The following is a 13,864-nucleotide window of genomic DNA, read 5'->3' on the forward strand; positions in this document are numbered from 1 at the left end:
TTCGTGGAGAGCTCTTGTCCCAATAGCTCTGGATTGAATTATCTCAACAACTACTTCATGGTTTGACATGAAATTTGGTACTCACATTAGTTATCACATCCCCAGGATGAATTGTAATAACTTTGGTGATCCCTTAACTTTTCTAGTGCCATCATCAGATCAAAATTTTAATTTGTCCTGCAAAAGTAATGACTGTACCAACCATTGTGAAGATCCTCAGTTGCAGATCTAAACCATTTCAAATGGAGGGGCCAGGCTGGAACACATGCAAATTTAGGAATACTAATTATATTAAGCACAAGTGTTCAGTGGCGGTCCTAGACAAATTTTACAAGGGTGGCCAAGAAAGGGCCAGTGTTTAACCAGGGGGCACATTAAAAAATGGCAACAAATTATATTTAAAGATTATAAACTTTATTTTACTTTAAAATCATAAATCATTTATTTTGTACAAGAGTGAGTGCAGGTGCAAGAGAGGTAGGGCCGTAAAAAATGAAAAATGTCTTCATGCATAGCAATATGTAGAGTCCATCATGACATAATGGTCAAGCCGTGGATGAAGATTATAGCAGTTTGGCCGGAAGCTCCGTCTCCTGTCCCCCATAACAATGGTTGGGAATATATTCAAGTTGGGCTGTACTGGTAGCTACATCATTCTTGGACTTGCGGATATCTGTAGAAAGATGTACAGTAAACATAAGGTACAACTACAACATTTATTTACTTATAGTGCTATGCATGAGTTTAGACACCCATGCTAAAGTTGACTAAAAATAGGAATAAAAAAAACATCTTTTGGAAATTGATCTTAATGCCTTAATTTAAAAAAAATAGGAATTAGGATTAGGAATCCAACCTTTAAGGACACCAATTTTCATTGTGAATAAATAATGTATCATAAATAAATAAATAAATGTTCTTCCTTAAAATACAGGGGGCATTAGTAAGTACACCCCTGAAATTAGATCCATATCAATGCAAATCAAACCAGGTATTAGGCTAACTGACATAAAACCATGCCAATCTCTAGGTATGGTGAAGGGTTTGTGGGGCTAGTTTAATTCCAAAGGCCAAGGGAACTTTATCAGGATGCATAGTATCCTGCATCCATGAAATAACTGGCCTTTAATAATAAACATCTGCCTGCTTCTATGGGAATTTAACATAGGGGTGTGTATACTTATTATGCTCCCTTTATTTTAAGGAAAACATTTATTTATTTATTATACATTATTCATTCAAAAACAAATTGGTGTCCTTAAAGGTTGGATTTTCCTATTTTTTTTAAATAACGCATTAAGATCAATTTCCAAAAGATCTTTCTTTTAATTCCTCTTTTTAGTTAACTTCAGCATGGTTTCCTAAACTTATGTCTATCACTGTATGCATGTATACCTGCATGCATTTCAAAACGTAGGCTAAGTATGTACTTTAAAAAAAGAAAAAGAGTCATATTAACACAAAAAAAGAATTTTACAGCAGAATGCACCCTTTTAAGGACGGACAGTAGACCTACAATGAAATTGTAATTGCACTGCTTTGCAAATAGTAAGAACCTTCTTTGTCACAAACCTGATGGTGTACTTGTACTTGATCCACATGCCTCCACTTGCTGTACCTTTGGCTGTGCCTTTCTCTGTCCCTGTATGTTTTCTTCCTCCTCACCCTCTTCTTCATCCTCCTCACCCTCTGCATCCCTCTCTTTTTCAGCGCCCTCACTTTCATCACATGCCCCCTCTCCAAACTCCACCGACTATTGTGGCTCTCCCTCTTCCTGCTCCTCAACCCCTTGATTTGTTTCTCTTACTGCTGTTTTTCTCCTTTTTTGTTTACTGGATGCTATATCCCTTCCTTGTTTGATGATAACTATTAGTTAACGCAATGCAACAGCCAAGACGGATGAGCTACGTGTTAACATCACGACATGGTGTACCCCTAGCAAGATTACTGACATTTGGATGTTCGCTTCTGCTTCGATGAGTTTGCTTAGATGTGATTCAATTCTAAACATATCGAGACCAGAAATGTCCTAACTTGATTTCATTATCAGTGTGAGGAACTATGTTATGTGCAAGAACAAGTCACTTACGAGATGAAATGGTTTTGCTTACCTTGGACTCTTGCAACATGAGAAATCGTAGCTTCTCTCTCCAAGACAAGTGTCACTGCCCAATGTGAGGCGAGTGCAGATTTGAGTCGCGCATGTGTCACTTTGCGACAAGCAGTTAGCATATAATGTGCTAACGAGAGACTTCTGTAGCTAATGTCAATACAGTAAAAATGGACCTACTTAACAGTATAAATGGACATAGCTAATTAACTAAGTTGGTTCACTGCTGGCTACAAGTTAGCATCAAACACAACAAAGGCTGTCAGTTGAATGGTGTTTTGAGCTAACGTTAGCAATCAAACTGTAATAGATACCTACAACGTTTTTGAAATGACTGCTAGCTAGAAGCTAGCAATCAAACGCAACAAAGGTTGTCATTTGAATGGCGTTTTGAGCCAACGTTAGCATCCAACATCTAGATAGATAGCTAAACGTCTTGAAAGATCGCATCTTCGTTATGTTGTAATACTAAAGATTATTATTTCATGGATTTCACAAAACTAACATCTGCACTCGCTAAGCCGGTGTCGTGCCAATGTACTTATCCCCGCCAGGATCTGTATCCCTGGCCCGGAGCGAGCATGCACACAGACGATATTCTGCTGCCTTTTCGAATGTTTAACTGCTGCACTTTTAATTTACCTCTTAATGGAACAAATACGATGTGAAGACTCGGCAGGGTTTCCATAGTAACAGGGTCTCAGTTAACTACTAAATACGTGTTTGTGTCTACATTAATGCCACGTGTGAATTGTTATACGTCGTTTACTTAGGACTGATAGGCGTATCCCCTGTCCCTAACGTGATTTCTGCTTTATTTAATTTAGTTTAATATGGCTTTTCAATTAAACACTTTTCCCGTCTACCATATGGTTACATAGGAGGTACGCAAATGTCAGACGTTTTCACTATTATTTGTGTGTCTGTCCTGTCATCATGGGTGTTTTTTTTGTTAACCAGTCACAAGGAACAACCTGACATAATTTGGAGAGGTCTGCTGTAGTCTATCAAAGTTAATAGGGGTACCCAAATATCAGGCGTTTTTCACCTGAATTTGGTACCCCCCCCCCAACATGCAGAGGTCTTCCTGTCGTCATATTGTTATTTTGTGTGTTTAATAGGTCACAATAAACACCTGACAAATTTGGAGAGTCTGCGTAGTCTATCAAAAGTTACATGGGGTACCCAAAATATCAGCGTTTTTCGCCTGATATTTGTGTACCCACCCTAACATGCAAGGGTCTGTCCTGTCATCATGGGTGTTATTTTGTGTGTTTAATGGTCACAATAAACAACCTGACAAAATTTGGAGAGGTCTGCTGTAGTCTATCAAAGTTACATGGGGGTACCCAAAATATCAGGCTGTTTTTCACCTGATATTATGGGTACCCCCCCCCTAACATGCAAAGGGTCTGTCCTGTCTATGATATGTGTTATTTTGTGTGTTTAATAGGTCACAATAAACAACCTGACAAAATTTGGAGAGGTCTGCTGTTGTCTAGCAAAAGTTACATAGGGGGTACCCAAAATATCAGGCCGTTTTTCGCCTGATATTTTGTGTATCCCACCCCCTAACATGCAAAGGGTCTGTCCTGTCATCATGGGTGTTATTTTGTGTGTTTAATAGGTCACAATAAACAACCCGACAAAATTTGGAGAGGTCTGCTGTTGTCTAGCAAAAGTTACATAGGGGGTACCCAAAATATCAGGCTGTTTTTCGCCTGATATTTTGTGTATCCCACCCCCTAACATGCAAAGGGTATGTCCTGTCATCATGTGTGTTATTTTGTGTGTTTAATAGGTCACAAGGAACAACCTGACAAAATTTGGAGAGGTCTGCTGTAGTCTATCAAAAGTTACATGGGGGTACCCAAAATATCAGGCTGTTTTTCACCTGATATTATGGGTACCCCGCCCCCTAACATGCAAAGGGTCTGTCCTGTCTATGATATGTGTTATTTTGTGTGTTTAATAGGTCACAATAAACAACCTGACAAAATTTGGAGAGGTCTGCTGTTGTCTAGCAAAACTTACATGAGGATACCCAAAATATCAGGCCGTTTTTCGCCTGATATTTTGTGTATCCCACCCCCTAACATGCAAAGGGTCTGTCCTGTCATCATGGGTGTTATTTTGTGTGTTTAATAAGTCACAATAAGCAACCTGACAAAATTTGGAAAGGTCTGCTGTTGTCTAGCAAAAGTTACATAGGGGGTACCCAAAATATCAGGCCGTTTTTCACCTGATATTTTGTGTATCCCACCCCCTAACATGCAAAGGGTATGTCCTGTCATCATGTGTGTTATTTTGTGTGTTTAATAAGTCACAATAAACAACCTGACAGGCAGGAAGCTCAATTAAAATCACTTATTCTTATAAATATTATTATTATTATTGTTATGCACTTTAATTGCATTTTTAAGGGCCTTAACAGCCGTTCTTTTATACTTGTTTTAGGGGATGTTCATTATTATTTTTGTAAAGCCTTGTCTGTTTTCTAACACTTTATATAATCATACTTTTTAAGTACTTGTTGTTGTGAATAAAAAACAAACAAAAAACACACTAACACGCCTGATGACAGGACAGACCCATTATTATTATAACAATACATTGTTTCAGGTTGTTATTGTGACCTATTAAACACACATGATGACAGGACAGACCCTTTGCATGTTAGGGGGCGGGGTACCCATAATATCAGGTGAAAAACAGCCTGATATTTTGGGTACCCCCATGTAACTTTTGATAGACAACAGCAGACCTCTCCAAATTATGTCAGGTTGTTCCTTGTGACCTGGTTAACACACAAAATAACACACATGATGACAGGACAGACACACAAAATAATAGGTGAAAAACAGCCTGATATTTTGGGTACCCCCTATGTAACTTTTGATAGACAAAAGCAGACCTCTCCAAATTATGTCAGGTTGTTTATTGTGACCTATTAAACACACAAAATAACACATATCATAGACAGGACAGACCCTTTGCATGTTAGGGGGCGGGGTACCCATAATATCAGGTGAAAAACAGCCTGATATTTTGGGTACCCCCATGTAACTTTTGATAGACTACAGCAGACCTTTCCAAATTTTGTCAGGTTGTTCCTTGTGACCTATTAAACACACAAAATAACACACATGATGACAGGACAGACCCTTTGCATGTTAGGGGGTGGGATACACAAAATATCAGGTGAAAAACGGCCTGATATTTTGGGTACCCCCTATGTAACTTTTGCTAGACAACAGCAGACCTTTCCAAATTTTGTCAGGTTGTTCCTTGTGACCTATTAAACACACAAAATAACACATATGATGACAGGACAGACCCTTTGCATGTTAGGGGGCGGGGTACCCAAAATATCAGGCGAAAAACAGCCTGATATTTTGCGTACCCCCTATGTAACTTTTGATAGACTACAGCAGACCTTCCAAATTTTGTCAGGTTGTTTATTGTGACCTATTAAACACACAAAATAACACCCATGATGACAGGACAGACCCTTGCATGTAGGGTGGGGACACAAAATATCAGGCGAAAAACGCCCGATATTTTGGGTACCCCCATGTAACTTTGCTAGACAAAAGCAGACCTCTCCAAATGTGTCAGGTTGTTTATTGTGACCATATTAAACACACAAAAGAACACTATAGACGACAGGACAGACCCTCTGCATGTTAGGGGTGGTACACAATATCAGGTGAAAAACAGCCTGATATTTTGGGTACCCCTATGTAATTTGATAGACTACAGCAGACCTCTCTAAATTATGCAGGTTTCTTGTGACCTGGTTAACACAAAAAATACACCCATGATGACAGGACAGACACACAAATATAGGTCGAAAACGGTCTGACATTTTGGTACTCCTATGTAATCATATGGTAACAGGTGAAAAAGTTTAATTGAAAGCCATATTAAACAAATTAAAACAGAAATCCCGTTAGGGACAGGGGGCTACGCCTATCAGTCCATCATAGTAAACGAGCTATAACATTCACACGTGGCCTTAATGTACAGACAAAAACAGTATTATTGTATTTAACTGAGACCCTGTTACTATGGAAAACCCTGCGAGTCTTCCACGTCGCTATTTGTCCATTAAGAGGTAATTAAAAGTTGCAGCAGTTAAACAATTGAAAGGCAGCAGAATATCCGCTCTGTGTGGCCATGCGCGTGGCCCCGCAGGGGATACAATCCTGGCGGGGATAAGTACTTTGGCACGACACCGTCTGACCATACACATATTATTTAGTGATTTAGTTATTTATTTATTATGTCTATGGGTTGACTCGACTCTCATCGATATGACACTTATGCCGTAAACCGTTTAAATCTGAGCATGCGCGACTCAAATCTGGCACAGGGGTGGCCAGCGACGGTGTCATCCAGCAACATTCACTCGTGAGTGATGTGTTTTACGTAACCGCTGAGAAAGGAAACAACAGCGTTTAGCTTTGGAGATGAAGAGGACTGCTTCAGTTTATAACAATGTTCTAGGTCAGGGTACTAAGTTCAAAACATATTACTTTGAATTTCTTTTGCATAAAAATTACTAAAATTGTACCTCTTCTGAAGAGTCCATGTTTTTTAATCCTCCGTGTCCTCCTTGATTTTAACTAGAAGCACCGAGCGTGGCGTTACTTAGAATTTCTCAAGGGGGCGACAGAAATTACACACTAGCTTTGACTGTCAAAATAAAATACTAGCTCTACACTGGCATTAAAATCAACAGAAAAAAACAAGATAAGAAGATAGAAACAATATAGCATGTTAAAAACAATAGAAATGGTCTTGCAGGGTTTTTTTTGGTGATGTGAACTGGCCATGCTCATCCAATGTTGTATCCTCAAGACACAAACTTTCAATCCAAAGTCTTTTGTTGAGATATCTTTTGCACGTCCACAAAGCAACATTTTCATAGAAATAGTTATTGTATAGACTTTCTAAATACAATAATTCTATTAAAAGATAAATAAAATAATTTTATTTCTATGGATATTTCTTTTCTCGTAATGGTAAAGCCATGACCCACCCTAACCTTCCTCTGACTGCCTTATCCTAGTTCATGCATAAACCTAACCAATCCATCTAAAGAAGGCAACGAGCAGGCTACAGCCCATCAGTGGCAGAGGAGAGCGGCTCATGCTTTCGCCATCCTTGGAAACACAAATTTGCGGCCAGCATATTCTTTAACTGTCAATGAGCATAACCCGAGAAAAGGTAGTTGACCTACCTAAAAAAAATAAAGAAAAAAAGATTGTGCCTTTTAGTTTGAAGGAATCAGGAAGTATTGTTTTGGCAGGTTTGTTTGAATTTGACGCAGGCGAACTTGTGTTTTGGTCATGGGTATGTAACGTTTTGGTTCGGGATACTCTAGGCTACTTAAAGTGTAAGTAAATTTAATATTTTCATATATGATTTACAGAGGAAACTATACTCACATGATTTAAGTTTCACAGCTGGAAAAAAAACGAAAGCAAAACGAATTTCAGTTTGAGTTCCGCATTTCTTCAGTTAAACTGAACAGCAAGATAAAGTGTGACTTTTTTATACAAAGACAATTACACAATAAGGATTCATGTAAGGTCGGATAGAGCCTATAGAGTTAAACGTTTTGAATCTGATTCTGTAAGCCTACTATTGTTCAAACATACAATAAACAAAATAAGTGAAGGAATGTAACACACCCATGAGTGTTGGAAAAAAGGAAGGAAACAAAAGATACACTTCCATAAGGGCCACTCTGTAAAGCATTACTGAGGAGAAGCCTGTCAGGCAGCTCTCAAGACAGCTGACACACTATAAATTGAACTGATTTGAATTGACTGAATTTATGCTATAGCTTCATTCAAAAGCTTTGGATTGCCACTGTGGAACAATGTGAGGGTAAAACCATTGTCAGTCAAACATTTTAAAATTCACAAAATGGCACAGAAAAGCATAAATAGCACAAACATAGAGCCTGGCTCTTTCCTCTTTAGTCTATGCTAAAATATTGCAGACTGATTAACAGTAGGCTACTGATTGATGGTGAGGTTCCTTTTTATACTACAGTGGTTTTACTTCCCTGTTTGCGAGAGCTTCTTCCTTATGTTAATATTTCCAACACACCATGTGTTGTTACATGAGCAAAGCATACTTTCCATTGGCCTACCTAAGGAGAAAAAGACTTGTCACACAGTCACTGTGATTGGTAAGGCCTCATCTGTGGAACACAAATTTGTTGTTGTGGTGCTCTGTAAGTGGGCTACATTTACATACTGAGACTGTCTGATTCCTTGACAATATCAGGAAGCCTGTTGGACATGGAGGAGGCTGAACACAGCTGTAAGAAATGACGAGGAGTCCGGAATTCTTGGAGCAGCGACAGATGAGCTTATAAGAGGTGCAAAGGTTAGTACTGATATACAAGACAGGTACGATTTTAAAATCGCATTGCTATTTAGTGACCCCTCACACCCTGTATCCATTCAGTGTACGAGGGGTCATTAAATTATTTAATCCTTACAAGCAAAATAAGACGGCCAACCCGGCAAATATTTTCTTAGCATTGTCCTTTTTACCATGTTAGAATGCTCAGATTAGCATTTAGCTCAAAGCTCCACTGCACCGGTATACTAGCTCAGCTGTAGAGTCTTAGTCTTGCTCCTGTCACCCATTGGTAATCTGTGTATTTTACATAAATGTATTTTCTTCTGTTTACTAGCTGCAGATCCCTGAGCTAGTGAGATGGAGGAAGCCTACAGTGAACTGTACCAGCAGTTTCTTTGCCTGAGGTCACTTTGCCTGAGACAGGCAGCTTTGCTACATCACCTCACTACGGCTTTGAAGCACCAGAAAGGTCCATAAAGAAAACCTGTTATAATTCCAGTGCTCATAAGCATATATGAGTCATGATTCACTTAACACATTTTTAACTCTCTGTCTGCAGGTGCCATTGTTCCTAATGGAGAGTTGAGTGATATGATGTCCATCCCGATCCAGTGTACCAAAGAAATCCCTGTATGTCACAATGAAAGGACTCAACCACTAACAGTCACAGCACGCAACCCTGAAGCACAATGTGGCATTGATCCCTTTTCATGGGGAAACGTGGGGACGTTTTCTGACCTCCTCACTGAAGATATGTCTAAGCTCTGTGTGGATGTGCCTCGTCAGGGAAAGGAAGTCGGGAAGTTGGAGCAAAAGGTTGCACCCCTTTCAAGTGTTGACTTCACAAGATGTCAAGGAGCCTGTTCCAATGTCTCCAATACTCTGGAAAGAGCAGCTCATCGTAATGGAGACTGGACAAAGCACACAGGGAGTGTATGTGTCTTTTCTGGTGGCCAGGGGTTCTTGAATCAGTCCGTAGATTTGACCATGTTCTCCTTCAGAAAACTCCATGTCTTTTCCTCTCTGTTTGTGTTAGACGCCAGCGACCGGCAGCGCCTCCCTGGTTGGAGACTTCCTGAGTCAGTCTGGTGGGTTGCTGATGTCAGACGTGGCACTGCAGTCTCAGGTTTGTGAGTTCTGCCAGGCAGTTTTCCCCGGAGACACAACCACAAGAGGAGAGTTCCTACGACATCTTTACACTCACGTCACCTAGACTTAACTGGTGTGGAGCAGGTGTAACTCTGTTTGAAATTGAACTGCTTTTCACGTCATGAACCGTTTGCCTATATGGACCACTATGCAGATGCTGTTGTGTGATCATTTTCTGTCTCTGACATGTAAAATGAAAGGTAGAAAACTTCCTATGCTTTAATTGTACTAGTTCAGTGTTCAGTGTACTAGTTTATGCCTGTTCAGGGTGGGCCGATTGCTTGGCCTGTGGTATTGCTGCTTGCAGATTTCTACATATAATACACTTGCTATGACATAGTTGCGTCACATACCCAAGGTGCGGCTACTCACGGTAAAAACCCCCGGAAAAATACACTCTGGTTTATGGGAAAACATATCAAAAGCAGACTTTACTATAGGCAAGCTAGGAAACTGCCTAAGAGCCCGAGATAAAGGAGCCCCAAACAGCTATAGATTTATTTTGATGTATGAAAAATATAGAGTTATGTTACTATTCTAACTCATTTTACCCCGAAATGACTGGCCCCCAAAGTACTTAAAAATATGCCACTCAACTGTATACTATGGTGTACTACTATAAGGGCTATCAATCAATTAAAATATTTAATTGCGATTAATCGCATGACTGTCCATAGTTAACTCATTAATCATACATTTTTAATCTGTTCTACACATTAAAAGGGATATTTTTCAAGTTTTGAATGCTCTTATGACAAATAATGTCAAGAATAGTCTCCAGAATAACTTTAAAGGTACTGTATGCTCAAAAAATATTATTATCTGGCATGGCCTGCTTTTGGTGAGGGGGTGAAGGGTTCTCGCTCTCAGAAACATTAGAGGTGTTAAAAGAAATTTGCGTTAAGTAGTTTATTATTGCATTCATTTGGACAGCCCTAACAACTACATTTACCCGACAGAGAAATGTTACTGGTTACAGTGCAGATTCAGATTTTATTAACAAAATATAACAATTAAAACAAGATGCATTATTATTCATGAAACTATCCAGAATTATATTAGTATTGAAAGCTCCATCTTAAACAAACCTATATTTAAGTACATTTTGCTGATTGTGCCTCTTTGACTCTTTGCTTTAAATGAACATTTGAATGGACTTGTACTGTGCGGTACTAATAATTTTACTTCAGAAAAAATCATTTTGAGTAGGCCTACTTCTTCTACCACTGTGAATAACAACTTTGATAAAGGGTGAAAAGTAAAGGAAGACTCTATTGCCAGGGACCCAAATTTGAGGAGTCGTTTTTAGTTTTTTTGGTGTTAGAGAGCGCTCCTCTCCAGAAAAATCATTCCACCAGGTCACGTTGCCTTGTCCACTTGATAAAAAATGTCAGCGACAGGGTTTAGGCCGTTCTTATTTAATATTATATACATATTTTAATTTAAGTTAGGCTTTTATTGTGAAGGGTAGAAACAGAATAAGTGAAGACATCGTTATGCGCTGCTGTTGTCACTACGGCAGTTAATAAAAGTGTGTGGGCCATCTTGGTTCATGCTGGTACAGAATACAGAGCCTCCTAGTTTTTGTTGTATTACCCTCAGCTGCAGTAGTTTGCATGCAGCTCAGAGGGCAAACTTGGCTTGTTTACTTTATAACGTGAATGTCCCGCCAAAACCTGTTCAACAATCTGTCAGTTTCATATAGCGTAACAGCGGCCTCATAGCCTGGATGTCCAAACCCAAATCTGAAAGATTAAGTGTCTGACATAGAGTGATGAAGAGACGGCACCAAGCGTGCATTTGGAAATGTCTCTGCATGAATTTGGATAACACTACGACCAATCACAACAACACACAGGGTGACGTATCCAGGGCCCCATACGCTTAGCTACCAGCGGAGCTAACTGGTAGATTAAACTGTCGTCATCTGTTTAGCTCGCTTCTGGCCCGCCTATATCAGATACACTGATGTGATTGGTGCAGCTCAGCTACAAGGGTATAGTTAATGAGCAGCATTACTGAATGCCAGAGTAATTCACTGAGAAAATTCAAATGTACTCTTGCAAGAACTCTGGATTTCCAAGGTAGCGGTCTCCATGTTTACTTAAGCTCTGCTGTGTGTGACGTCTTTGTTATTGTTCTTTTTGCGCGTGCGTGTTGGATGGAATGACCGCCGCTGGACGAAAGCATGCTGCGTGCTGCATGCTGCGTGTGATGTTTTTCGCGCATGACATATTAGCGGACAGACGGACAGATGGATGAACGAATGGACAAACAAACTCACAGACAGAGATTCCTGGTTTATTAGTTTGATGCAAGTGTATTGAGATTTTATTTGTAAAGGCTCAGTTCACTCACATTACAACCACACACATCTCACTTATATCTACAGTTCATTTGTCCAGGTTTTGTACAGAACCTTCTGTATTAGTTTGTATAGAAAGTAATGTTAACCTAACACAGACCAGACTGGACAGACCTTGTGCTAACTGTTTAAGCTGCTTCATTTAATACATGTGGCTCACAGAGAGAAAGCCTTTGATAGCATGAATTATTGCCAGTATAGTTTCAACCACTAGCCTATGTATTGCCTAAAATCGTATTATTCATCCATCGTTTCAAGCATCCATACTTAGTGTACACTGACTGTGATGCTCCTCTGATGCTTTAATGGAGCTCATGATTCCACTAGAAAATGCAAAATTGTGAAAATACTTTTTTACTAATTAAAATGCCTAGACAACAGAAACAACGCTCTATGATATAAGATTAATAGAGATTACATGTGTTTGATGAACACAGATCCAGATCGCTTGCTTGTAACTTAAACTACAGAAGTATAAACACAGGAATATATCATTGAAATAATTAGTGTAATTTGTGATGTTGTGAGGAGTATTATTCTACCTCTCAACCTGAAGCCCCAATGTAATTGTCATTCCTGGACAAAAACAAATAACCAAAAGTGTTTATTTGGGGCAGCAAAGTCATTTTGCTTTATGTGTTATTAAGATGGCAAAAAATGGCAGTAATGGACAGTGAGACAAAATATTGTGTAAATGAATGTAAATGGCGTGTTTGAAAAACACCTCACCTTGCTTTTGTTAACTATTATTAAATGAATGAAAGTATTCATGGGTTCAGTATTCACAATATTCACACCCAATGAATATCGCAACTTTGTGTAACCTTAACTTTGTTTACCTTGCATGGTTTTAGAGACAGAAATAGCTATTTCCGAATGAATGTATATACATAAAATATTCAGATCATGGATGTATGGCTCTTGGAGGATCTCTGCATTTTACTATAACCAAAGTTACTTATCAGGTCTGCTTTAACTATGACAAGCTTGGATAAGCAAAACAAAAACAATATTGATTAATTAAAAGTCACTTAATTATTGAAAACCTTTCCTTACAAGCTTTTTGGTATTTGCACAGTCAAACAGACTTTGCAGACACTAAAAAAAAACTAATAAACATTGCCCACATTTGAATGTCATGGAGAAATGTAATGCTAATCTAGATGATCCTGAAAAAAAATCATAAATCAATCAATGCAGATAAATAGACTAATTTTATTTATAGTCTTCCTGCCGGTTTTTAAACGTTTGCTGTCAAGCATTAAACTGATGAGGTTTCTGCTGTTCAGCTCCGTGTTACCAAGGAATGAGCATAATAATAGAAAGGTTTAACTCCCTAATTACTAGTGCTGACAGTTGAGGATGATGATGGCTCTCTTTATCTGCTTCCACATTGACATTTGCGTGATGGCATTGTCATAGTTGCTAATTAGCAATAAACACAAAATGTAGCTGAGGCTGATGGGAATCTCATTAGGTTTGCAGATATTTGGCCATAAACCAAAGCATTGGATAATCAGACATTTTGACCTGATTGTGGCACTAGATTAAAAGTCAGGAGATCTATCTTTTTCAAAAATGTTCCTCTGGAAACCATGAATGTAGCTAATTTCATGGCAGTCCATCCTGAAGTTGTTTGAAATATTTGAATAAAAAAACAGAAAAGTCAACCTCCTGCTAAAGGAAAAGTCAGTGGATCACCAGAGACAGAATCGTCCTATGAGGATCATGAATGTTTATACAATTTCATGGCAATCTATTAAATAATTGTTGAAATTTTTCAGTCTGGAAATATCAATATAATCAAAGTGGGTTATCGACCGATCAGTAGCAAAGATTCATTTTAATGATCAGTG

General features: G+C 38.8%; 1 protein-coding gene and 1 long non-coding RNA gene across 4 annotated transcripts; one reads left to right on the forward strand and one right to left on the reverse strand.

Moving 5' to 3' along the window:
* Window positions 1–401: 401 nt before the first annotated feature.
* Window positions 402–2,630, reverse strand: LOC116688511 (uncharacterized). The gene is made up of 2 exons (XR_004331787.1): window positions 2,112–2,630; window positions 402–673 (listed from the first exon to the last, which is right to left on the reverse strand). It is a non-coding gene; the product is annotated as an uncharacterized LOC116688511 (long non-coding RNA).
* A 4,756-nt stretch (window positions 2,631–7,386) lies between these two features.
* On the forward strand, window positions 7,387–10,052 carry zgc:113184 (uncharacterized). Of its 3 annotated transcripts, none has more exons than XM_032514612.1 (5): window positions 7,387–7,509; window positions 8,414–8,515; window positions 8,829–8,963; window positions 9,054–9,427; window positions 9,540–10,052. In XM_032514612.1, exons 3-5 carry the CDS (start codon window positions 8,852–8,854, stop codon window positions 9,705–9,707), a joined length of 654 nt encoding a protein of 217 aa, XP_032370503.1. In that variant the 5' UTR covers window positions 7,387–7,509; window positions 8,414–8,515; window positions 8,829–8,851; the 3' UTR covers window positions 9,708–10,052. The 3 variants fall into 3 exon arrangements, with proteins under 3 accessions (XP_032370503.1, XP_032370501.1, XP_032370502.1); XM_032514610.1 differs by having other exon boundaries at window positions 8,414–8,507; window positions 9,531–10,052; XM_032514611.1 differs by having other exon boundaries at window positions 7,427–7,511; window positions 9,531–10,052.
* Window positions 10,053–13,864: the final 3,812 nt, after the last annotated feature.

This window comes from Etheostoma spectabile, chromosome 4 (genome assembly GCF_008692095.1).
Source record: "Etheostoma spectabile isolate EspeVRDwgs_2016 chromosome 4, UIUC_Espe_1.0, whole genome shotgun sequence".
In the NCBI taxonomy this organism is placed as follows: domain Eukaryota; kingdom Metazoa; phylum Chordata; class Actinopteri; order Perciformes; family Percidae; genus Etheostoma; species Etheostoma spectabile.